The sequence below is a fragment of the Patella vulgata genome, chromosome 2 (assembly GCF_932274485.2).
Source record: "Patella vulgata chromosome 2, xgPatVulg1.2, whole genome shotgun sequence".
NCBI classification, from domain to species: Eukaryota; Metazoa; Mollusca; class Gastropoda; family Patellidae; genus Patella; species Patella vulgata.
In genome coordinates, this window is record NC_065880.2 from 41247904 (window position 1) to 41274942 (window position 27039).

Sequence of the window (27039 nt, forward strand, 5' to 3'; positions counted from 1 at the left end):
ATTTCATTCCTGAGCAGAATTGATAGTTTACATTTGATATTTTTCTTTCCGGACAGGATAACACTTTTACGTCCCATTTAAACGACTAGATACTGTTCCTAGCCAGGCTCTCCCGTCCTGCACCACAGAAAAGGGGACACCACGCTAAAATGTCCTGAGGATCTTTCTTTACCAACACCGGAATCAAATATTGATATATAGCACGATGTGGAAAACATATTTTTTTAAAGTTGTTACCTACTCAAACATCTCAAAATAATGTCTGTTATAGGTCTAACCTTGAACTACTTTGAAGCTTTGCAAATGAAAAGACAACCTTATTTTTAAATTAAATTTCTCCATACCTCATCATATAATTTATTAGCTGTTTGATAATCTCCTTTAGCTTCAGCTATCATAGCTTCTTGTGTTATAGATTTAGTATCTATTTTACCACTAAATATACCATGTAATACATCATACTGATTCACAGATTTATACAACCTAAAATTATACATCATACCGATTCACAGATTTGTATACTGAGCGCCATGGAAAATGATCCTGTAAACATATCTTATTTATTTTGCTTCTTATTGTGAACAATATTCAAATGGGAACACATCAAGAACAACACATTTGTACACTTATGGATGTTTAATCTGTAATCAAGGTTACAAAGTCAGAGGGGTCAAAACCAAAAGTACGACACAGATGTCAGTAGCGCGTGTGTCCTCCACGGCCATCATCACGGTAGGTGATGAATTGTGAAGCCTCCCCACACCATTACACTTCCCCCACCCCATCGATTCGTTTCGAAGACGCAGCAGTCTGCAAGACGTTCCCCAAGATGTCTCCACACACATTGACGGCCATCAGCGTGATAAAGATGAAAGCGACTCTCATCACCGAAGATCACACTTTGCCAGTCTACATTTCTCCATGTCTGGTGTCCTTGAGCCCATATCAAATGCCGCTGACGGTGATGATCCCTGAGGATAGCTCCAACATAAGGTCGTCGTGCACGGAGTCCTACTTCTCTTAGACGACGTCTTTCGGTGTTGGCACTTACTGGTCCTTGTCTTCCGACGACTGCTGCACCTGTTTGAGTCGCTGGAGGGAATCTGTCACTCAGATGAGTGACCCGGTTGTAGCGGTTATGAGTCTGGGTTGTAACGCGTTGTGGACCAGGACGTTGACGGTCACGTGTTGATCCAGTAACTCGAACACGTTCCACCAACCTTACAATAGTGGACTGATGACAATTGAAGTGTCTGACAATAGCAGATGTAGACATGCCAGCCCTGGACATTCCCATGGCTTCATTCCGTTGATTTTCAGTAAGTCTCGGCATCTCTAGCTCGTTTCCTTCACACGTCCAACAACAAATTACGACAGATTGACGTTTCACAGTTCATGTACTGCACATTAAGTTGAAAACATGCTTTTAATGGGCGCGTGAATATTGGGTTTTTCATGCGCATCTCGTGCAATTTTTTTTTGTGCACACGGGCCGATATTGTTTGCGTTTGGGAGCATTGTGTGAAACAATAGTTCATAGTATTGCATAATATTATACATAGAAAACCACCTAGTAATAAAATATTTGGGAAAAAAAAGTGATGCGTTTTCCATGGCACTCAGTATATAATCTGAAAATATACCATGTAACATACATCATACTGATTGACAGATTTATATAATATCATATATCTTATATATGCAACATAATCTTCCTACCTTGCCATTTCTATCCATTGATTAACATCCAATGATACTTGTGTACCTGCTGTTGTCCGACCACGTTTGGTAGGTCTTGGATCAACATTATCTGTCTGTATTAGTTGTTCTTCTAACACTGTTATACCTATAATTATACCAAATTCATTATTTATTCACAACAAAATATAAATACTATTCTGTGGGTGAAAAATTGACTAAAGCTACAAAAAACAATTTTCTTGCTGAGACGCTCTAGACTTTAATTTAAAACACTGAATTCCCAACCAAAAAAGGGTTGACATGAAAACTAATAACTATGATAGGGTGACCCATGCACCTACAGAAATACAGTCAACTGCTGATAGTTCGAGACTACCACTGAAGCGTGCACATTCGCCGTGTCAAGGCCAACTTTCTGACAGTATGATACTATAAATAGCCATGGCACGTGCAATTCTCTACAAATCTATCAACTCTTACAGCCGTAAAAAATTTATTGTTGACGATTTTGAATAGCAGTAAAATTAAGCTTCTTGGTTATTACAGCAGATTTAGAAATTACGTTTGTTTCATTTTTTAAATCGCTTTATCATTAACTGTACCGTTAAAAGCGGCATCTTTTGGTTTAGTACAAATAATATCTCTGAAACACTCAGGTTAGACAGGAACATGATACTAGCAGTAGTTTCATTTTACTTTTACAAGCTTCTTAAAACAATTGTTGAGCTACCTAACATGCTCATTTCTAAATTCAATTTCTTGTTCTAGCTTTCTGTTATGTTTCGTAAAAAAGTAGTCTTGATTATCCCGACCTGTCAATCAGCCCTAGAATGGTCGATAGACTGGTTAAGCAAGACTAATTTCAAAACAAGGGCACGTAACCTATCTTTTACTCAAAAGTGTCTGGATGTTATGGACGACACATGGAACCAGTTTTCAGTCTATTATTTATAGATGGTTAATGGTCATAGCTTATTAAGTACAACATGATCGTTTATTTAGTGACTATAATTGTGTGAAACTGATTTGAGGCTTGGCATATATATAAATATTGTGGCGAAATTGTCGAGATATATGGAGATATTTATTTATGGTGGGTCACCCTAACAATGAAATAATTGTTGAATCTTACCTAAAGGTTGTAAATTACTAACGATAGCACCAGTACTTAAACTAGATGGATTGACTTGAATACTTGATCTTAGTTCATATAATATATTCTGTAATATTTTAAAATATTTCTGTGATATGATACCAAAATATTCTAGCATAAAAATGTCTCCTCATTTAATAAAATTCTAATTACGTGATCAATGAGTAAAGATATATTTTGAGTAAATATTGAACCATTAAAGTTTTATACATGGCATGTAGTATTCACAAATTTAATTTTTTTTTTGTTGTTGTTTATTTTACATTGATTTATTGTATGTAAAATCTGGTTAAATACATGTAAATTTTAAACCTACCATGATACAACCCAGAAATGGAGGATAATATTGGGTGGTTGTATTAAATATTGTTTCCATACTTTTTTTTATCTGACTTATTGTTTCCTCTATCTCCCTTTCTGTCTTAACTTCATCCATTTTCTTAAAGATGGCTTTAAACACAGAACTAAATAACAACTTGGCAATCGTACTATCTCTCTATAAATATAAAAAATATTGAAAATTAGTGCAAATACAATTATTATAAATTATAAACACCTTAAAAGACATGGCTCTTCAAGTTTTGGGTTTTTTTAGACATGGCTCTTCAAGGTTAATTAGATCACCTAGTGAAACCTGAAAATTTATTTTAAGTATATTTTTTATGATTGAAAACTCACAATAAATAAAACAAGAAAAAAATCCATAGATATCAACGACAAGTCTGGCAGACGACAGTTTGTTCAGGTAAAGGTCAAAACTAATCGTTAGCAATACACTACTATGCACGTAATGGTGATATTGAAACAGAATAGCCTGTAAATTATGTTATTTTCAGCACCAATATAATTATCCCTGTAGTTCGGATATAATTTCTAAATGATGGTTATGGAAGTTGGAGGCCAAATTTCAAAGGAATACATCGTAAATCATGTTATGGTTATATGTATCTTTTCTGCAAAAATCAAATTAAAAAATCCTTTGAGAATTTAGTTGAAGACTTACATGAGCTAAAGCTTGTAATGGTGCTATAAGATAAGAATATTTGATCTGTATATCTGGTAAATCACCACTTCTATATTTTCTATACATTGTAACTTGATTCTCTCGTCTAGATCTCTGTTCTTTGATTAGTTCCTTTAAAGATAAGCACAGTATTATTTAATTAATCTAACATATATCAAAATATTTAAGATAGTTATAGTTATACGAAAACAATATCAATATACAAAGAATTAGCCCCTACCTCTCTTCTTTTGTTTAAGTTCATTTGTCTCTTAGCAAAATAAACACTAGTAGATTGTTGATCTTTTAAAAATCTTCTTTTTAATCTCCATATTTCACTACCCGGACCATTACCTGTTTCTAATAGAAATCCAACAGAGAAAGAAATAGGGTTTAATGTCCACTCAACACAAACTAAGTTATTTCAAGACTAACACACGGTACATCTTGATTCCAAATAACTAGCTGGTGCATAGGCATCTTTAATGGTGGAATAAAGCTGGAGAACCCAGAAATGACGCTATCCCTTGTAATGTACAAGCCTAGGATTGCAACCACGCCACTTGACTCAATGACAAACCTTATGATGTAATGTGCACACATTTGACCCCTTAGACCCTATAAATTATAAAGAAATGAAATGAAATGTAAGCGGGTTTAACATCCTACTGTTCTGCTCCTAACCTGGGCTAATGAAGACGGGCATACGCCACACAGTGTGCTATGAGGCAAATTTTGCCTGGGCAGCGGCGCTACGGCCTACTCTTATATCGAATTCCAACTGCCAAGGGATCATTTACGTGCACACCAATGTGTACATGGAACCTTGTTTTTTTGTCCCATCCGAACGACTAGACAGCTGTCCTTGCCAGGCCCGCCATCCTGCATCACTGACAAGGGGAAACCACGACGGAAAATCTGAATGAATTTTCTCCGCCAATGTAGGGATCGAACACCTGACCACCATGCTAGCGAGTCAGCGTCTTACCCAGTACATTAAGCAATTAGCAGAAGTGATATGTAACATTAATTTTTATGTTCACTTTATTCTGTCACTGTCCCAACATTTGGAAGAAAGTAACCTTTGCAGAAAAAAAAAACATACACACACATTAGAGTTTAAATCATCAATCGTTTTAACATTTCTAATATTCAAATCTATGAAAATAGAAATACCTTCATTTTTAGTTGTTTTTCCTGGTTTTTGAGGTGTAGGTTTTCTTGATAACCCAAAACCTGGTCTACTTCGCCTACTAGCAGACATAGACTGACTATCTGTACTACCAACACTAAATAACAACGATGACGGTGTTTCTTGACCAACTGTACTATAATCACCATATGTATCCAAACTACTCTGTGTTAACCAATTAAATGGTGCTCCAGAACCTGATCAACAGAAAAATTTATCATTGGATGATATTCATCAAGAATGTAAGCTAAATTTGTTTTATGTAACTTCACTTTTTACAATCTGATTAAAATACAGATCTATATTTCGTTCCGTTTTTTCATACTACATGAAAATCTGACCAGTTAAAGCAGGAGGTCGCGTCAGAGGTTATACGAGCAGTTTTTGGCCCTATGACATTAGACATTAGACATGCAACACACGCCAAAAACTCGCTGTAACAGACCGTTTCATTGGCTAATCCCTCTCATCAATAGGAACGTGGGTTATATAACAACTCTTCCAGATCATAGTCTAATAAAGACAAGTAAAACAAAATTTTGAACTATAAAAACGAAATGAAATGATAATTTTTGGGGTATATTATACAATGATTTCTTGATCAAGTGAATTCTGTTATGACAGCACACACATAATTTTTTGACCCATGAGGATCCTTTAGCTAAGTCAATGAGGTTGAAAGCCTAATTATTGTGGGAGTTGAAATTTCCAGTTCCATCAACCCTCAAGTTGATTTGTTCTGAACAAATTAGACATCAAACTGATACCTGAAACCAGATTCTTTTAAACCCACTGACTAATGCCTTCTAGATCATTCTCCATTTTTCTACAAATCATAATTTTGCTGTAGCGGTAAGTGTATTTCTTTTTGATTAACAAATCTAAAAATAAAAGTTATATGATAGGATAAAGAAGCATGTTAAGTTTACCAGCATCCACTGTTGCAGTAAATTGTTGACCATCTTGAGTAGCTCTAACTCCACCATCTAAACTATCCTCTACACCTTCCATGCTCTCAGACTGTGTACTCAGTGATGATGCAAATAATGGAGTCATGGCTGCATGTCTTTGTTTCCACGATGACCGCACTGAAAATTCCTAAAATAAAATAATGTAACCTTTAGTATTAAAATTGGAGAAAAATTACAATAAACTAAAGTATTATTTTTCCGCGTATGATTACGGCACAAAAAATTAACTTTTAGTACAAGTCCTACCTGAAATTTACACTCTGACAAGGGATGCTCAAATATTTCCCTTTGATAATCAGGACTCTTTGATGTCATTTCTAGTAGAAGGCTGGTGGAATAGCTTAGATATTGTTGTTCTGTACTAGGTGAATACATAGCTTTCAACATGGCTATCATTCTATCCAATGTTCCTGTCGGCAGACGGGTTTCACTACTCCAGAAATTCTGAACCAATAACCTAAAAAGAAAACAGAAAAAATGCTGAGAAAATGCAATATCTACCGCACTCGAAATTCAATTAAATTTTATGATTTTAAAGTTCTGACTTCACAATAGACAATATAGGAATACTGCACAAAACAGACAACCAACTATTGTGTACAAATTGCCAACACTAAATAGTTACATACCTACAGAGTATATCATCATCACCAAGACCCTTTAACAATGTTTCTTTAGTTTTCTGCATTATGACATGACTTTCTTCAGATTCATCTTCCCTAAAAAAGGTATAAAAACATCGACCAACTACTTGACATTTTCAATTTTAAACCTTCAGCCACATATGCTATAAAATGTTTTAAAATCTGTACACAGATGAGAATATGAACTAACATGAAGTGGCATTGATAAAGAACAAATCTCAACTCAAAACATTCTTGTTCCAAAACCCTGATCTGAAAATAATTAGTGAATATATAACAACAATCAATTAATACTGTTCTTCAGTATTAACATGCTTTATAAATGCCAATGTTTTTATTATTAAGAGATTATACAGAACAAGAGAGAGTGAAATGGAGTTTAACATCCACTCGACACAAACTAGGTCATTTTGAAACTAACACATGGTTCAATTTTATTTTAATAATTCACTTGCGCGTAGGGGTCTTTAACAGTGGGAGGAAACCGGAGAACCCAGAGAAAACCTTCGAGGTTGGACAGAGGTCAGAGGCGACCCTACTCCTTGTCACGTATAACAGGGGAATCGAAACCATGCCAGCTGACTCAATGACATACCTTATGATACAGTGTGCATGTGTTAACCCACAAGAGATTATACAGAACAAGAGGTTATTCAGAACAGGAGATTATACAGAACAAGAGATTATACAAAAGAAGAGGTTATTCAGAACAAGAGATTAATTCAATAAACACCTTACCTGTAATTATCATATATCCACATCAAAAGTTCGTACATTATTTTGCGACATGGTGTACTAGGATGATGAGTAAATGCAGTAATGGCTTCCATTAGAGAATTCATCTCACTGGCTTTTAGTTTATGACGGATAGATGTTATAATGTTTAATGATTCTAGTTGAGTATCTTCATTCCTATGAAATAAAAAAAATTAAATTCAGAGAATCCAGATGAATACTACTGTTTACTTTTTTCGTAACACTTAGGATCATATTCATCACATTTACTTTGGGAATTTAAACTTTTTCAATCTTAAATTTTATAAATGTTTGTAAATGTTCATAAAAGAATATCTGACAACCAGTCCTTATCTACAAGGTATTTCTTTTCAACTTGCTTATAAAACTGATTCTTATTGACTTTTTATATTTCAATAAAATACAGCAGGGTGTTTAATCAGTCCTGAGAAATCATATCAAATTACAATAAAACCACTGATTTTCTGTAATTCAACAAAAATACAAACAACATCTATTTAATTTAATTACCTGTGTGTCAAGAAAGATATTAATCCTTTTGACTTGAGTTCCATAAAAACATTGTCTATTTGTTCTATACGACTGTTGATGATAACTAAACACTGAGTACGGAAATCTCCACTTAGACTTGGTAACATAAATAATATCTTATTGAGAAACCTGAATTAAAAACAAGTCTACTAATAACACAAATCACCACTATATGAAACACATCAATTATGAAAAGATACAAAAATATCGAAAATCTGCATTTTTATGTATTTTTTTAATGAAAATCACTTACATTCAATAGAAGTTATTACTATTTTGGTAAAATTCTAGTTTAGATAAAGAATGATCTGAATCTATTTCTCCCTAATATAAATCATATAATATATTTATATACCTGTCAGCTATAGCTCCATAATAATGATTAAGTCGATTTACACAAACAATAAAATTATCTGGTTTAGTAAACTGTAGTGACGAAATCTGCTTTACTAAGTAATCATGAAATTCTCCCTCTGTTTCTTTCTCCTTCTCCGCCAGATATTTAAGAATCATACCAACAACTTCACTAGCCGCTGTATAAACAGGTTTAGATTTGGCTCCGATAATATTTCCCACTGTTATGAAAAATCTGTTAAAAAATAAAATGCTTTAATTTGACCTAGATCTACATTAAAAAAATTTAACATTACTTATTTGAAATTTTAGTCACTTCAAATTCCCAAGTAGGTTCAACTTTACAACATCAAGGTATTACAATTATTGTCTGATACCTATTGTGGCAGGTGTTGTGCATGAGGCACTGTAAGGATATTCTTTCCAGAACTATGGTCTTTAACAGTAACACTCCCATATCCTTAATCATACGTCTGTACTCTGTAGTTCAGAAATAGTGACTAATGCAGACAAGGTAAAATTTCTAATATTATTACACTGAAATGTGACATTCTGTGTTTATCTAAATTTTTATCAGACAAAAAACATACTTTTCTCTATCAACAGGAGCATCAGGACCATAGGGTGGAAATTTACAAGTAATTATGACACCTAATAACTGAACACCAACAGAACACTCTTCACTTTTCAGATGATTATATACAATTCTACAATATAAACACATAATAAATGTTTGAGTCATTAGACAGTCTAGATACATGAGAAAAGAGAAAGCAATTAATTGGGTTTATCATACTCTTAACACAGACTAGATAATTTCGGGACATCTGATTTTTTTAAAAATTTCAATAATCCACTTGCGTGTAGGGGGTCTATAGCAGCAGGATGACCAATTAAAAACCAACGAGGTTAGGCAAACGACACCACTTTATGTCACATACAATATAGGATCAAAACCACACAACTTGACCTAAATATGATCTAAAGCGCATGCATTGGACTATTCGGCCACACAGTCCTATTTTTGAGAATCTAATTCATGTTATATGAAGATTAATTATAATAAATTCATTAAACACTGAATTATGAACAATTGACTTACTTGTATGGTATATCAATACGATCTTTCCAACATTCTAACAATGTTTTTAACATCTCTAAATTATTCTTGTAAACACTTCTATTGGTATGATAAATATTAGCCATTAGAAACTGAACTAAGCGAGAAGCCATGGCTCTTTCTTCTAATGTATCCTAGAAAATAGAAAATACAAAAATAAGCTAACAGTGAAAGAAAAATTTCAAATCCTTACTCTTCTTTTTCACTGATAAAGTCGAAACACCTATCTTATGATAAATCTGAGTAATGTTTTGGTGAAGGATATATATGTGATGGAAGAAAAGACATTTGTGATCGATGTCATTCATGAATAAAAGATGGTTTGCCAGGCAATAAAACAGTTGGCAAAACATTTAGATGGTATAATATCGTTGCTGAAATTCAATAGGCTTTTTCATTTCACTAATTTAAATAATGCATATAAATTTCATACAGATAAAATGATAACTTTTGTTGGTAGAGTGTTGATAAGGTTTAACAAAGTAAAACAAGGATCATAACTCTAGAAAAAATTAATTGAAATTGCTGAAATTTAATAGGATTCTTTTTTTTAACAATTTTAAAAATCCATAAATATGTAATACAGATCAGATGATAAATGTTGATTATTTAGCAGTTTATCGAACAAAAAAGTCATCTTTACTTTAGCTGATTATCATACAATAAGGTTATTATTTCTTTAGAAATTTATTGTACAAAAAAAAAATCATCATTTCTTCAGCAGATTATCATACGAAAACGTCTTCATTTCTTTAGCAGGTTATCATACAAAAAAGTTATAATTTCTATAGTAGGTTATCATACAAAAAACTCATCATTACAGCAGGTTATTATAAAAAAACCCTCATTATTACTTTTAGAAGGTTATCATTCCAAAAAACTCATCTGTACTTCAAAGTAATTAAAGTATTTACCTGTGGTATAGATATAGTATGCCAGGACATCATTGTTACTATAATATCTGTTATAAAATAGTTTATACCACCACAACTCATTGGACCAGAAAATATTAACTGACATAAACATGGCAACCAAAACTTGGTGTATGGCTGAAATACCTGAAAATGTGATGTATCAGTTAAAAATCTGAACAATATAACAACCTACAATATAGTACTGTTTCAAATAGTGTTAGTAATTTCCTAGACAATTAATCATAATGCAATAATGAAGTCTTAAACTGTCAGTATAAATTTCTATGATCTAAAAATCATTGAGGATTGTGCTAATAACAAAAATTCCAAATTACTTTGGTTACTGTCACTAAAATGTAGAAATCTATTTTGATAACTATATTCTCACCTCTGAAGTATTGATGATAAGTTTTGCTATAAAAAGTTTTATATTAATGTTTGTTGTAGGATCTTTCATTTTCTTGTGAAAAAACTGCATCCATTTTGGCATCTCTTTGGGTATAGATCCCTGGAAAAATTCAAAATAATAAATTTTAAACATTAAGACAATAGTCTTAACAATGCAGAAACAGTTTGCACCTTGAAGTTATTCAGACTGAAAAGTATTTACTTCAGCTATTTCAGAAACAACATCAGGTTTAACAGACGGTTGGTCAACTCCAGTGTCTAACCAAAATTTCATCTAGGAACTTTCTTATTTCATGAATACATACATTTTTCTATAGATTAAAAAAGCTGAGAAGATAAATACCTTTTCTGGAGGTGTTATCGTTGTATGTAAATGTTTTAATAATGCTATCATTGGTGTCATACATTCATGTTTATTTAATTCATCCATTTCTAGTTCCAGGTAATCTCCAGATAAAGTTGCCGTATCCTCAGGTTCATTAGGATGACTGGATTTTCTCATCAACTCGGATCTACCTTTTAATCTTTCTTTTTCTACAGATCCTGACATCATCTACAAAAACATATCAAATAAATAACACAATATTTCTGTACATAATTTTGAAATAACTGAAATGAAGAGAGAGAGAGAGAAATGGGGTTTAACGTCCACTCGACACAAACTAGGTCATTTCGGGACCAACATATGGTTCAATTTTATTTCAATAATTCGCTTGCGTGTAGGGGTCTTTAGAGGAAACCGGAGGACCCAGCGGAAACTCCTTGTCACGTACAACAACGGAACTGAAACCACGCCAGTTGACTCAATGACAGACCTTATGATACAACGCACACGTTCTAACCATTCGACCAACCAACAACCCGCCTGAAATGAAGTGCACGGTGGGTAGGCCCATTGACTCAAAGAAATAATATAGTGGGATATAAAAACATGCAGATCTAACCTGTACTGTTCCTGCCATAAAATCAAACTGATTGAGATCATCACTAAGACTACTATCATCCATATACTGTGATGTTAGACTAAATGATGAAAACATGGATTCTTCAATATCATCTGTTCTTTTTTCCTTCACTTCACTTCTTATAGATACAAATCTCTTCTTTCTTTCCATTAAACTCTATAATAAAACAACATATATTCAGAATCAAATATCCTCTTCAGCCAGGTTGCCACTATCACGATTCGTGCAACGATTGAAATCATGGTTTTAATCGTAGAGTAATCGTGGTGATCCTATCAGGTCCCATTATATATTGCGGTCAGTCGTATCGAAACATATCCGAACGCATCTGTATGTAGCAGATTGTGGACACAATAGGGACAATCATATCACAATGCATCGCACGACAGTGGGAACCTAGCATTCAGAAACAAACTGATGACATCCCTTCCATGTGGTAGTCCGAGCATTTAAGAATGTCCTATGTTCAAATCCTTGTGTGGGTCGAGAAGATCCTTCAGGACATTTTAAGCCAAGGCCAACAATGTAAGTGTTCTTAGTCATTCATATCTGTAAAAACTTGTAATTGAAGTAGATTAGGCAAATTCCCCCCACCCACCACTCCTCCTCCAAATGCTTGTCCTAAAGTGACTGAGGTATTGTGGTGATGAGACATTCAACCCCATTCCAATCTAGTCCTTCCAAAAGTCATAAACAAAAGAACTAGTCAACACAGACGGATCATAGTAACACCCCTGGATACACCCACCAGCAGGATAATCATCCAATATGGTTCTGCCTTATGCCCAAATAAACAATCACTTTGATCTGTTCACGAAAAATTGCTGATGGGCAATGGAGACAGGCAATATGCATCCACAATAAATGGGAGATGTATAAAAATACAAATATGGAACTATATTGATATATTTCATTAAATAAATAACCAAAAGCTTTTTACCTCTAATTCAGCTGAAAATTCATATTTCTTGTCTTTATCAACAATATTTTCTAATACAAACTGGCCCTTAAATTTAAATTAAAAACATTGAAGGATAATGATTTAAAAATAAACCTTTACATCAGTATAGTACATGTTGGATTACTACAAAAATGATCATCTTTAGAGGCATTTAGTGACTGGATAGAGCAATCAACTATTAACACATACTTTGGAAAACAGCTACCAATATTTTGGCCGACATTTCAAAAAGATGGTATTTATATATCCATCACCTGACCATATCAAACACTCGCTCAGGATTTTATAATTGCCTTCATTGATTACCTTATCTTCTTTATCCGACAGAAGAAATCCTTGATAAAATTTAACGTCTGTTTGGGTACATGATATAATGGATACCATTAGATTATATGCTGAACAATGATATAGACGTCTTAATTCTACCAACATAGTTTCTCCTCTAGTATCTTCACTTCTAGCATCATGTGCACATCTATAGATAGATACAAACAATCAGTATTTAATATTTAAAACAGAACATGAACAAATTATCTTATTCCAGTATATATTCACATGTTTACATTAATTTTAATCAAGTTACATCCCAACAATGTACACTTTTGCCTAGAATTTTCTCTACAGTAATGTATTTGAAATATTTATTATTAATAATTAAGAATCAAGTCATGAAAAATTCTTCTCAAATCACATAGTCCCACTTTTCAAAAAGGTATTTTTTCCATTTAGTAGATCTCATTGTTACTATTTTTCCACTTTATTTTTTTTGACAAATGGCCAGAACTAATTGTACTTCTTTTTATTGTAAAAAGCTTTTTTTTTTATAAAGAAATGAATGTACTTTCTTAAGATTTTATCAGCCAGATTTCATTCACAGAGTATAACATATATTCCCCAGTGTAAGCATGTACAATTTTGTTTCAGAAAAGGACTTACTTTGTTAATTTTTGTGTCATTTCTTTTCCTGTTTCAACATGGCCGCTACAATATTTTTCATTTATTATAGAATTTTTACTATACACTTCATCTTTACTCAATCTTGAATACAGAAGTTCCATTAGTTGAAAACAACCCATTTTAGTAACAAGTTGATTTTCAAGTTGACCAGCTGAAGTCTGCAATATAAGGATCACCATAATAAGGTCACAAACCTGAATCAAGGATCACCGCCTAAATAATTAAAACTTCACTTTAAATAATGTATCTATGCTTGTAGTTTTTACCCTGAAGTTGTCTTCTATTAAACTAAAACTATTACCCCAAACAGCAATACCATCATACCTAGTGATGTCTAGTATATATGTATGCTTACCCTTTCGAGAACACCTGATATTAATTCTCTTTTTAGTGGGAAGTGCATATAATGTAGCTTACAATTTTTTTGTAATTTTCTATCAAAAAAATAAAAATCACTAAATATGAATGTCATATAGTAATGCCACCTTTCATGGAAGAGTTCCCTCCCCTTTGTTCTTTATTGGAGTCTTCGGGAGTTATCTCCCATATGTGGAATCTTTTGTACTTTGAGAGGTTGAAAAAAACATGGCCACATGTGGTTTTTAGATTCAATACATTTCAATCCATGCCATCCATGGTGAACCAGAGAACTACCCCCACAGAGCATGGTGGAGATGCCGGGTACCACGAATATAAAACCATTTAACAGAAGTATGACTTTTGACAGGTAAAATATTAACAAACCTTGGTTAATTTAGCTTCAATCTCAATCATCACATGTTTAATATGATCTTGAAAAAATTCTAAGAGTGCTGATTTCCTAACTAAACGTAACATTGGCAGACAAACTCGGTCCATAGCAGCAGTTCTAATAGCTGGTGGAAAGCTCCCTTCTTTTATAAATATAGCATACGGAACGTCGAGGGCCAACTTCTGCTTATCTTGTGGTAACCTAAAATAAGTACAAAATTTAATTATTACTACTGCTCAAAATAAAATAAGCGTATTGCAAGTATTTCAGATATCATACAAATGATTAAAGGTAGATGCAATAAATTCTATAAAAAAATGAAATGAAATGGGGTTTAGCGTCCTACTTTTCTGCTCCAACTGGGCTAATGAAGATGGGCATATGCCATACAGTATGCTATGCGGGAAATTTGCCCCGGATAGCGGTGCTACGGCCTACTCTTATATCGAATTCCAAGTGCTAAGGGATCTTTTTAGTGCATGCCAATGAGTATGCTGGGCATCGGTTTTTTGTACCATCCGAACGACTAGACAGCTGTCCTGGTTAGGCCCTCCGTTCTGCACCACTGACAAGGGGAAACCTTGCAAGAAAATACCGATGAACTTTCTCTGCCAACACCGGGAGCGAATCCACAACCTCAAGGCAAGCCATCATTTAACTCATTTAGACACCATGGCTCCAAAATTCTATGAAACTGATTTATTCTGTGCGAAGTTATCAGAGATTGGAGTTTTGACAAGATGTAGCATATATTGTTTATTATCGTAGCAACAGTTCTTGATTCACCATTTTTTAATTAAATCATTAAATGGTGATTGTGTTTCAGTTCATTCAAATCTCGGCCATCTGATGGTCTACAGAGTTGATTCTAGGCTTGTCATGTGAATAAATGTCAAAATAATAGTTTATATAACATTTGAGGGCAAAATAAAGACCTGCAATAGTCAGATTTAGCTCTTATAAACATAATGCATCTTTAATTGTTAAACTGATATGTTACAAATTACAAATAAACTTACCTTCTAGTATATCTGGCTATGACAGTTTGTATTTCATCTTCATATGCATGTTTACTTTCACGACAAAATATACTAATCAGTAATTCTAACAACATGGAACTACCAGACAGTTCTAAGGCTACTAATATCTGAAAGTTCGAACAGGTGTTACCTTTTTTACTGACGTCAAGTTAAATATACGATTTATAAAAGTTCAGAATCAATTCTGATCAATCTAATTGGTGATCAAGTTGGAAGGAAACCAATCATAAACTACTGCAAAACAACTAAATATCATATCAGATTCATGATGCAGTGGAAAATAACACTGAACAATTTGAATTAGTTTGATAACACCTTAATTTAATTTTTTTTTTTTTTTACCAATATTTGAAATGATCTCACCTTTTTTAAAGCTGATATATAATCATTATACTTTGGACTACCCTGAGTAAATTCTGAACTTTTTAATGGGAAATTGTCAGCCACCAAACGATCAAGGCTAACTCTAAAAGTAAAATGTACATAGATACATGATTTCAGAATAAACTGGAGAAAAATGCCTGTATAAATCTTACATCTATATCTGGTAAAATCAGTAGAAAATTATTAGCAACAACTTTTATTATCCTAAAACAGTTTTTAACAACAATAAGATGTTTCCTGTTATACTTGAGAAATGCAAATAATTAACTAACTACAGTTTTGGGGTTAAAACGTGTGACAGTAACTGTTTATATCGACATGATAAATGATCATCTCTGGATATGTTACTTATTACATCATTTTCTTTTTTTTCTTTCCGTGTTTTATTTCTTAGTAACACAACATTTTAAAAAATAGGAACAGAAATGAATTGGGGTTTAACATACTACTGTTTTGCACCAAAACCAGGCTGAGGAAGATGGTCATGTGCCATAAATGTGCTGGGGGAGCAGGGCTTTTTTATGTACACGTTACAACTTGACACTATTCCTTGCCAGGCCCTGCATCACTGACTAGACTAAACCACACTGAAAAATCTGAGGTTAGTGAGCCAGTGCCTTACTCACTGAGAGACCGTGGCTCCTATATCAGGAACATAACAAGCCAACAGTGGTGCTGATGTCCCCCGATGAAATCCCAAAATAAATAGACAACACATTAATTAATCGCACATTTATTTTTTTCAAAAGTATCGAGCAATGAAACTGATTATCAACTATACACAAAGTTTCATCACTCTCTATCAGATAGAATCAAAGTTATCTTGTCCCAAAGCTCGAAATGTTAATCATTGAACTCAGTCAAGAGATTCACCTAATGAACATCTACATAAAGTTTAAATGTTCTACCTCAATTAAAAGCAGAGTTGTTGTATTCTAAAGTCTTGACCAATCAAATTGCTTATCGCTATTTAGCCTAAGAATGAAATTATCATCATCAAACTTAGTCAAGGTAATGATATGTTGAATCTATACTCAGAGTTTCGTCGCTCTCACTTAATTATAACCAAAGGTATAGTGCCCCAAAGCATCAACCAATCAGATTGCTTATCTCTGCTTACCATAAGCCAACAATGTTCATCATCGAAATCCATCAAGGTATTTACCTAATGAACGCCTACACCAAGTTTGACCATTCTACCTCAATAGAAGTCTCGACCAATCAAATTGCTTATAGCTCGGCTTATCCTCAGCAGAAAATGTTCATTATCGAACTTAGTCAAGGTATTGATGTGATAAAACTATACACTAAGTGTCATCATTCTCAATTAGAACTAAAGCATCAACCAATCAAATTGCTTATCTCTGCTTACCCTAACCAGAAAATTCTCATCTTCGAACTCCATCAAGGCATTCACCTAATGAACACCTACGCCAAGTGTAAACATTCTAGCTCAATTTGAATGAGAGTTATTGTGTACCAAAGTCTCATCAAAGCAAATTGCTTATCGCTTTGCTTACCCTGAGCAGAAAATGCTCATTATCAAACTTAGTCATGGTATTGATGTAATAAAACTATACACCAAGTTTCATCACTCTCACTTAATTAGAACTAAAGTTATTGTGTCCCAAAGCATCAACCAATCAAATTGCTTATCTCTGCTTACCCTGAGCAAAAATGCTCATCTTTGAACACCATCAAGGCACTGACCTAATAAACACCTACACCAAGTTTGAACATTCTAGCTCAATTACAAGAAGAGTTATTGTGTTCCAAAATCTCGGCCAATCAAATTTCTTATCGCTCTGCTTACCCTCAGCAGAAAATGCGGATTATCGAACTTAGTCAAATTTACACCAAATTTCATCACTCTCACTTAATTAGAACTAAAGTTATCGTGTCCCAAAGCATCAACCACCTACACCAAGTTTGGACATTCTAGCTCAATTAGGAGAGTTATTGTGTCTCAAAAAGTGTGACGGACGGACGGATGGAGACAGACACACAGACACATTTTAATAGTCCCCTGCTTTTTTCGAAAGGCGGGGGACAAATATAAGAGTAACTTACTTTAATTTCTTTATGTAAGTATCTTGTGACATGGCAAAGAATGGCAGTAAGTCTAAAACATGATTCTGAAAAGATAAAACTTAAAATTGTCAGTGATCTGAAAATAATAACGTAGTTTTCATCAAATCTAAAATAAAAATGGGTTAACTGTCAAAATTAGTTGCATTACAACATTTCTGAAAAATCTATCAATGCTAAAAATTCAAATTTAAACATACATTACGTGTAGGATAAAGCACGAGACTGAGGTTATGCTGGGGAAAGAAAGACTGAAGAAAATAACCCGAGAAAAAGGGTTTTTCTGAAGTCTTTCTTCCCCAGCATAACCGAAGTCGAGGACTTTATCTTGCTTATAAACCGTCTGTTTACATGTACACAAGATGAGAATAATATCCCAGAATTCCCGCAAGAAAAACCTTATATCATGTTTTCTTATGGAAAATAAAACCTACCCTGGAAGAATAACCTGTTACAGGTTTATAGAAAAACTTTCAGGAGAATAACCCCAAATTTCCCTGTAGATATCCAAAACCTTCCCCGACTTTCAGACCGCAAGTTATTCTTGGCATAGAATATACCCCAAAGATCATAGAGATTTACCGTTACAGGTTTATAAGCAAGGGCTAAAACTGCCAATTGCAGGTCTTTCTTTAGGCCTATTTATTAGACATTTATTAACAAAACAAGACCATAATCAACTCTAGATGGCATCGGATACTCAAGATTTTAACTAGATTACAACGGTTCGCCATTTAAAAATTCAATTTAAAAATGGGGAAGCGAGGCTAAGTCTCAAATATACCAGTACTACGGTTACGATAATACACACATCTTGTCAAAACTACAAACTGTGGTAACTTGGTCAGAATGAAGTAATTTAAACGAAATTTTCAACATTTTCATTTTCCATTATCTATTTTTGAGCTATTATAGCAAGAATGGTCAGCTCTTTATCTAAATTTTACATAATGTTGCCACCAAAAGATCAATACTCTGTGCTTCAATTACAAAATTTATATGGCAGTTTATTCTCTTTAAATCATCCGTCACAAACAGAGAATTTTCAGATCTGTGTGGTACATTTCAATAATCTCAAATGATTCATGCCTTACCTTAAATGCTAGATTAGTTTTACTATCTGTTAACATTATCTCATACATATTAAATACGATAGAAAAAGATGGATGCAAAGTATGAGATGTTACCTATAACAAAATAAATACACAGCATTATCATATCAGTCTGTTAAATAGCTAATGAATCTTATCGTGAATAGCAACCCCACCCCCTTGATTAAAAATGCATTATGCAAGAGCTAAGTCTGCCTATTGCAGGTCTTTCTTAAGGCCTGAAATGTTTATCTAAATTATTAATCAGACATTAAGTAACTGATCCAGACCATAATCATCTCTTGATGCCATCATTAGCCTGCAATCTTTGGTGGATTTGAATACATTTTGTGATGGATAATTCAGCGTAAAAATGGAAAATCAAGACTTTGTTCATTACAGTACCTACGTTAGTAATGATGATCGAGGCTAGCCAAAAATTAAATTGTTAATATCTTGGTTCAGAGTGAAACAATTTGACTGAAATTTTCAGCATTTTCTGTTTTCATTATCTATTTTGTAACTATTATAGCGAGAACTGTCAGCTCTTTATCTAATCTTAGCTAATGCAACTTTAAAGAACTATCTATAAATGTGTATATACAAGGGCTTCCACTTCAAAATTGTGATTATCGGTCATGTTAATAAACTCTGTATATTAAATTCTTGCTTTCATGGACCTTTCCTTTAAATCGCTACATCATGTGAATATAAAAGAGAAATCAAAAACATCAGTTGAAAACTATTTAAAATAATTTATCTACCTTACTATCAATAAGTAAAACTTTAGTAAGCAAAGCTATAGCCAGACTCTGAAACTCCGCAGAAGCTTTGTTGGTCCACCAAATTGAAAATTTATCCCACTGTGATAAAATAATGGATGCAACTTTAGCACCTTCTCTAAAAACAAAAAGAAAGGACAATGTTTCAGATGTCAACCAAAATTATTCCTGAAAAGTTGAATAACACTGCAGACAATTGGTGGATTTTTTAAGAATTTTTTAAATATAAATTCACATATAAATCTATCAAATTAGTCGAATAACATTGTCGATAAAGAAAATAAATGCAGTATGCCTGAGTTCAGATTTTGTTGGTGATACCATGTGGTTGAAAGGTTTTTAATCGTATGGAGTTCTGTTGGTAATAGATTTTGTATGGTCAGGGTTTGTACCAAGTTGTTTAATAATTTGATAGTCAAGATTTCACCTACTTTTTTCTGAGAGTCCTGTCTCTTGCAATATAATCCACAGTAGCGACAAGAAAACTGCTGATTTTTCTAGCATTGTCAACTGCTCTATCGGCTAGCAGAGGGATAACGGTTTCTGCTTGTTCTGCTATAGAATGACAAATGGTTGACTTATATCTGGTAAAAAACAAGTCTCCATGTTGTAACTGGACATTCATACTTTTATTTTGTATACCATCTTGGTTTAATAACGATTCTATTAATATAGTTGCCTGAAAATTAGAAAAAATACTTTAAAGACTTTCTAATTTCTTTAAAAATATCGAATTAAATAAGAAAACAAAATCAAAATATCAACGGTAGACAATCCCCCGCCTTGGATTCAATCAGATTAGCAAGAGGCCATTCAAAGATTTAGCGAAACTTATAGGTGCTACTGTGTTAACTATATCCTATATATGGTGTGCCATGGATGCCAAATATTAACAGTAACACAGATATATTGACAGGATTATTACATTTTACTTTTTAACAAACATACCGGTAAATCTAACTGAAAAGACAATTCTAATAAAGAACGTCCCAAGCCAAGGGCTGTTGGTGTTAATGACACAACTGTTTTCTTACTGCCTGTCTTCTCAAAAACACTCTAAAACACAGAAAAAGAAAAGCATGTGATCTGGTATCTTATAGCCCAGAGAATCAATAAAATATAAAGTCATTTTGTAACTTTTAAACAAAATGATGCTGAATAAATCAATAAACATATTATTGTGTTATATGGTGACTATATTGGTTCATGTTAAAAAATTATTCTATAAAAGACAGAGAACTGCTAATACCTCACGATCTATGGAATGGACAAATTCAAAATAAACAAATTTTTGAAATAAATATACTATATGTTAGTCCTGAAATGATTGGGTTACAGTCAAGTAGATGTTAAAATATATGGTTTCTCTCTCTGGCACAATTTTTATTTCAATAATTAGCTTGTCTGTACGGGAGTTAACAGAAGGTTCCTGAGAGAACACACAAGGTTTTGGTAGGCGATCTTACTTGTTGTCATGTACAATGACCACTCAATCCCCCCATTTCGTTTGTGGTAAATAGTATATAAAGATGACTTACATTATACACTGTATTAAAGACGAGTAGTTGTGTTTTATTCTGTGTTTGTACTACATGTTGTAATAGATGTGTTTTATTTAACAAACTATAACCAATAACTAGATGATGTAATATATTGTGAGCTATACCAGGATCATTTAATGATATTGGCAACAATCCAAACATATCTCTACAATTAAAAGAAATATAACAAGATCATCAGTACCGCTGAAATATACATCCACATTCCTGGGGGTAGGGGCATGCACCCAAATAAATAATTCCTGTCTTAACGGTATAAGGAATAAATATGTAAAGTTCCAAGATGATCCATTCAGAATTGAAGTCTGTAGACGATATACACAAAAATTGGGTTTGGCTCGGGCCCCCGGGGGTTGGATATGGAACAATACAAATAGGTACAGCCCTATGATGGATCATGCGGAATTGGATGCAAATCAGTTAATAATTGCAACCTGTAGATTATTTACAGACAAAATGTTACCAAAAAAAGGGGCGTTGCACTGCCCAAGTGGGGTGGATCATGCACCAAAATCAATAATTATTGCCGTCCTTAGGGTACACAGAATAAGCATACCAAGTTCCAAGATAATCCGTTCAGAAATGTGGCCTTTTTCGACGCCAAAAACAAAAACTGGGCGTGTCTGTGTCCTAAGAGGTCGCCATGCACCAAAAAAAATAGAGGTCATCCATAGGGTATAAGGAATAAGTATGAAAAGTTTTCAAGATGATCCTTTAAGAATTGTGGCCTGTAGGCAACACACAAAGAGAAAATGGGCATGGCTCTGCCCCTGGAGGTTAGGCATGCACCACAAACAATAGGGATGATCCTTAGGGTATTAGGAATCTGTGTTCAAAGTTTCAAGATGATTCGTTAGGAAATGAGCCTGCAAACGATAAACAAACAAATACAAAAATTGTCCGTGGCTCTGCCCCTGAGGGTCAGGCATGCACCAAAAACAATAGGGATCATTCCTAAGATATAAGGAAAGTTTCAAGACAATCCATTTTAAGAATTTTGGCCTGTAGGCGACCCCCAGACGCACAAGCATAAACACACACACAAAGTGGGGCGACGGCAATTGTTTTTTCATCAAGTCTCTTCATAAATGAAAAATAAAACTTGATTTATTATACGTCCACATTGTAAAATCTGACAAATATGAAATGAATTATAGGGTTTATAGTCTAACTCTTACTTTTGTGCCCCATCCGAACAAATGAAGACAGACATACACCATACAGAGGGAAATTTGGCCATGATAGCAATGACACAGTCTACTTTCAGTGGGGAAAATGAAAACAAACTGGAAAAACACACACAACTCCCTCAGTCAAAACTGGGACCTCCTGGTTAGTGAGCCAGAAACATACTCACTGTATGAACCATTGAATTATCATGGGATGTCTGGTATTTTCATGTTGCAACCAATGCAACTGTGTTTGGTTGTTCGCCAATCGAATGATATTTACTGACGTATATAGTAATCACAACAACAAATGAAATCCCAATAATATAATGCTTTGTTTGAAAGTTTACCTGTCTCCTTGCAGATGTGACCTCAAAGCTATTTTTAAATCTTTAGAATGATTCTCAGGTAGATATCTGTTAAAAATAATCAATACTTGTTCTAACTGAAATCAAAACAATCACTTTATATTTATTACCTGATCAAGCATAAGAAACATTTATTTTAAAATAAATTTCTTGGTAATACAAAGTAAACATTAACATCAAAATCAAGTTCATGTATAATAACCACTGAACAATATTAATACTAGGTTTTTAAATTATTTACCTCTGTTGGTAATTTGTTTATAATTTCTATATCCCCCATATTAAAACCTACAGCTTGAGGTTGTACAACACACTTAATTAATAATTCCCATAAATCTTCACTCCATATATCTTTAGGTATCACCTGAAAAGAAAAATATTATCATGGCAGTATATTTAGTTTATAACCAGAATCATTTAGCATGGTGTGAGTGTATGTGGCTTGAAAATAGGGGCGCCTTCACAACCCTGTGGGTTTACTCTGGTTTCAACTCACAGGAAAGACCCCTGCGTGTTTGCTAAGATAATGAAAATGAAAAATAAGACTTGTGGAAGCGGACGTTAAACACTAAGAACAACAACATAAAAATAATACAAATGTTTTTATTAGTTTGCCATTACAGCTATGTTTGTATTGTAAATGACATCAATTTCATATATATAATTGCAATTCTTGACAGAAGATCAGAGAATTTTACACAGAACATTAATCATGCACAATGTTGTTGTTCTGCAACAATTTAAGAAAGAGACTTCTTTACCTTGAAAGCTTCTTTCGGATATTTTCCAACAATAACAGCAACAAAATTCCATAATCTCACAATAACTGTACATTTATTTCTGAAATAGTAATAAATTTTAAAATTGGAAAATGGAGGCAAAATGTCATTGATTTTTAGTCACTAAACACCTATATTTGTTAACCCTTTACAGCACTTGGTATATGTTAATATTGACTACCCTAGTTCCTTGAAGACAATTTGAGAAATGTTATATATCAATTAAAGTACATCCCTGGACAGCCCGAAACTGCTGTTCCTTAGATCTGCTCAAATAGCCTGAGATATGTGAATAGGCCCACTGGGCCCTAGTCAGGCAAGTTTGGGGGGGTCTAAGTGCTCAAGAGTTGAAGATGATATAAATAATAAATTTACCTGTTGTATTGTTCTATCTCGAGAGGTGTAAAAAGATCTGCGTCTACATTTTTCTTAAATAATTTGGCAGCGTCTCCAATCTCACTTAAAGCAACATACTTTAAAAAATACTTCAAACTCTCAAATACTTTTGAAGTATTAGCTGACTTCTCTGAAAAATAAAACAAACCTTTTTGTGCTCTGTGCAAGCAACTTAACTTTATAAAAATCTAAAATACCTGTATTACAGAAGCATTTAATATTCCTAGACAACTCTCTGTCATCGATCTATTAAATTCTAGCTTATTTGACAATCATACCTGATAATAAATCTGATGGTGTCAACAGGCCTTCACCAAAAACCCAGGTATAACAATCTAATGCAGCTAGTAACATATCAAACCAGTTTAGAGCTGACGTAAGTGAGAAGACTTCTGATACTTTAATCATGGTAGGACATGCTGAAATACCACTTTTACCATGTGTAGCCGTTCCACCACCTTCAAACCTACAAACAAACAAATTAAAAAATAATTGAAAAACAAAAAACATTAATTTTTAGATCACTAACCAAGTACATTTTTTGATCATAAGCATATTTCTTTATTGATCACAAGGAACACATCAGACTCAAAGATAGGTTGACAGGCAACAAAACATACGCCCACAGCAGCTAAATCGTCTGAGCGGTCGACGAGAGTTATCGCATATTTGGGGGCCTTTACAAGACAGTTCCATACAGATCAGATTATAATTTTTGTCGTTTGAGGGTTAACAAGGTTCTACAAACTGAAACAAGGGCCTCAACTCTGGAAGTAGTCTATAGAAATTGTTGAAATTTGACAGGCTTTTTCGTTTTACTAATTTAAATAATGCATATAAATTTCATACAGATCGAATGATCACTTTTGTCATTCAAACGTTCACAAGGTTCACAAAGTAAAACAAGGGCCATAACTTTAGAAATTATTGATGGAAATTGCTGACATTCAATAGACCTCTGTTTCACAAATTTAAATGATGCATTTAAATTTCATACATATTGGATGATAACTTTCATTTAATCGAGCATTTTCAAGGTTGAACAAAGTAAAACAAGGGCCATAACGTTAGAAGTAACTATTGTAAAATGCTGAAATTCAATAGGCTTTATGGTTTCACTAATTTAAATAATGCATATAAACTTCACAAAGATCTGATGATGACTTTTGGCGCTACAGCATTTACAAGGTTCAATAAAGTGAAACAAGGGCCATAACTCTAGACACAATAAATGGAAATTGCTGAAATTCAATAGGCTTCTTCGTTTCACTAATTTAAATAATGCATATAAATTTCAGAAAGATCAGATGATAACTTTTGGCATATAAATTTCAGAAATTAAATAGGATTCTTCATCTCACTAATTTAAACCACATATATCAATTTCAAAACAATCGGATAATAACTTTTGGAGTTAGAGCGTTCACAAGAAATTGTGGATGACAGACGGACGGATGGACATTCCACTATCAACTGATATCTCTTTTGAAACTATAAATGCTGAGAGGGTTGTTGGACTGGGATAATTTTTGGTCCTTATTATAGTGGCGTGACTGATTCTCAGCCAGCCCATCTCTCCTCTAATTGGCCCAGGTCAGAACATATTTATTCCTAGACCTAATAAAGATACCCAAAGGATTAGTTTAATCCCTACCTTGAAATAAAGTGAGGTGCACCACCAGTTTTTAAAAATGTACCAAAATAATCTTTTGTTGCTTTAATTCCTGTTAATAAATATGTTACAAAGTTATTTTGCATGAAATTTAAAAAAGAAAAAATAACATAAAGATAATTTATTAAATGAAAAGGTGAATATCAGAATGTCATGGAAACTTACCTTGCACATGTGTACATAACTGATAAACTAATTTCATACAAGCATGTCTACATTCAGTTTGAGGTCGTCCACATTGTCTTGATAACCATCTAACAGCAATATCTAATGTCTTACTACTCCATTCTCTACAATAATAACCATCCAAATAATTAATCAATACAAACACGATTACTACCCAGGTCTAAGATACAAGTATAGCCAGATTAAGTCCCTTTACCAAGGAGCTATTTAAATCTTAGAAAGTCCCCTAGCTTATGCTGCCCAAACTGTACAACAATTTTTTGTGTGTATTTGCAAAACACCACCCTACCAGTACTCATGTACTACTGGGTGAACAGGAATATATGGCTGAAAACTTGAATCACAATTGAACTTGTTACAGTCAATCTCTAATTGTTGAGCCAAATCCCAAATTTGATGTTTAGTCATAGTTCTTATATTATCATTAGGATTATAACAACTTTAGATTCACAATAATGGTGACTCCAAATAAACAAACAGTATAATTATGAATTCTTTGTTACAATTTATGTATTATAAATGAGGTTCTGTGTGGTTATTTTCTAATTGGACCATTCAATTTCCAAACTTTTCATCCGAGGACACTTCAAGAAGATGCAACATTAATATATCATACACACATACATTGGGCCATCTATGGCCATTAGTTGAGTATATTATAAAACATATTCCCTACCTAGGTTCTGGTCTAAGTTTACTTTGTTTAGACAACAAGTCAGCATGGAAAATGATGATTCTTTGTAAATGGTCTAAAACTGCAACACACTGTTCTTGTGTTCCTGTATTTAACAAATGACACTACTGAAAACTAATTTAATAAATAAACAGCACCAATTCTCTTGTGTCATCTATATTTTATTTACACATAAGCTAATTTTAAAAAAATACAAATAAGTATTACCCAGTGATTTCTCATCTTGGTGAGCTAAGCTGAGACTTTCCACAAAATGTACTAAAATCTGGAAAATGTAGCGATCCACCAAACTCTTTTCTTCTCTTAAATAAGGAAAACAAAAAAAGGGTAATTCTAGAACACTGTCAATCATTAAATAAAGTAATTGGTAGCCAAATAAAATTAGATAACATCTCTGTCCGAAATATACAAATCTCAATGAATTTTTAAAATATCCCATAAAAAAAATCT

At 33.4% G+C, this 27039-nt stretch overlaps 1 protein-coding gene across 1 annotated transcript in view; it reads right to left on the bottom strand.

The window, feature by feature from the left end:
- The window catches only part of LOC126810326 (DNA-dependent protein kinase catalytic subunit), a 65842-nt gene that overhangs the window by 19344 nt on the left and 19459 nt on the right, over window positions 1–27039 (bottom strand). Inside the window, exons 29-68 of the mRNA XM_050535325.2 lie at window positions 26797–26891; window positions 26572–26674; window positions 25875–25999; window positions 25692–25761; window positions 24316–24503; window positions 24017–24167; window positions 23624–23702; window positions 23104–23226; window positions 22845–22939; window positions 21305–21473; window positions 20715–20822; window positions 20198–20445; window positions 19749–19884; window positions 18988–19080; window positions 17876–17940; window positions 15785–15887; window positions 15401–15528; window positions 14375–14582; window positions 13610–13788; window positions 12980–13148; window positions 12653–12718; window positions 11692–11868; window positions 11091–11300; window positions 10728–10847; window positions 10340–10483; window positions 9408–9559; window positions 8896–9012; window positions 8307–8540; window positions 7931–8080; window positions 7403–7576; window positions 6650–6739; window positions 6267–6477; window positions 5979–6147; window positions 5034–5246; window positions 4099–4217; window positions 3858–3989; window positions 3171–3350; window positions 2834–2921; window positions 1720–1846; window positions 345–483 (exon numbers count right to left, since the gene is read on the bottom strand). Coding sequence (XP_050391282.2) covers window positions 345–483; window positions 1720–1846; window positions 2834–2921; window positions 3171–3350; window positions 3858–3989; window positions 4099–4217; window positions 5034–5246; window positions 5979–6147; window positions 6267–6477; window positions 6650–6739; window positions 7403–7576; window positions 7931–8080; window positions 8307–8540; window positions 8896–9012; window positions 9408–9559; window positions 10340–10483; window positions 10728–10847; window positions 11091–11300; window positions 11692–11868; window positions 12653–12718; window positions 12980–13148; window positions 13610–13788; window positions 14375–14582; window positions 15401–15528; window positions 15785–15887; window positions 17876–17940; window positions 18988–19080; window positions 19749–19884; window positions 20198–20445; window positions 20715–20822; window positions 21305–21473; window positions 22845–22939; window positions 23104–23226; window positions 23624–23702; window positions 24017–24167; window positions 24316–24503; window positions 25692–25761; window positions 25875–25999; window positions 26572–26674; window positions 26797–26891 — 5647 coding nt within the window. The remainder of the gene's footprint in view (window positions 1–344; window positions 484–1719; window positions 1847–2833; window positions 2922–3170; window positions 3351–3857; window positions 3990–4098; window positions 4218–5033; window positions 5247–5978; window positions 6148–6266; window positions 6478–6649; window positions 6740–7402; window positions 7577–7930; window positions 8081–8306; window positions 8541–8895; window positions 9013–9407; window positions 9560–10339; window positions 10484–10727; window positions 10848–11090; window positions 11301–11691; window positions 11869–12652; window positions 12719–12979; window positions 13149–13609; window positions 13789–14374; window positions 14583–15400; window positions 15529–15784; window positions 15888–17875; window positions 17941–18987; window positions 19081–19748; window positions 19885–20197; window positions 20446–20714; window positions 20823–21304; window positions 21474–22844; window positions 22940–23103; window positions 23227–23623; window positions 23703–24016; window positions 24168–24315; window positions 24504–25691; window positions 25762–25874; window positions 26000–26571; window positions 26675–26796; window positions 26892–27039) is intronic.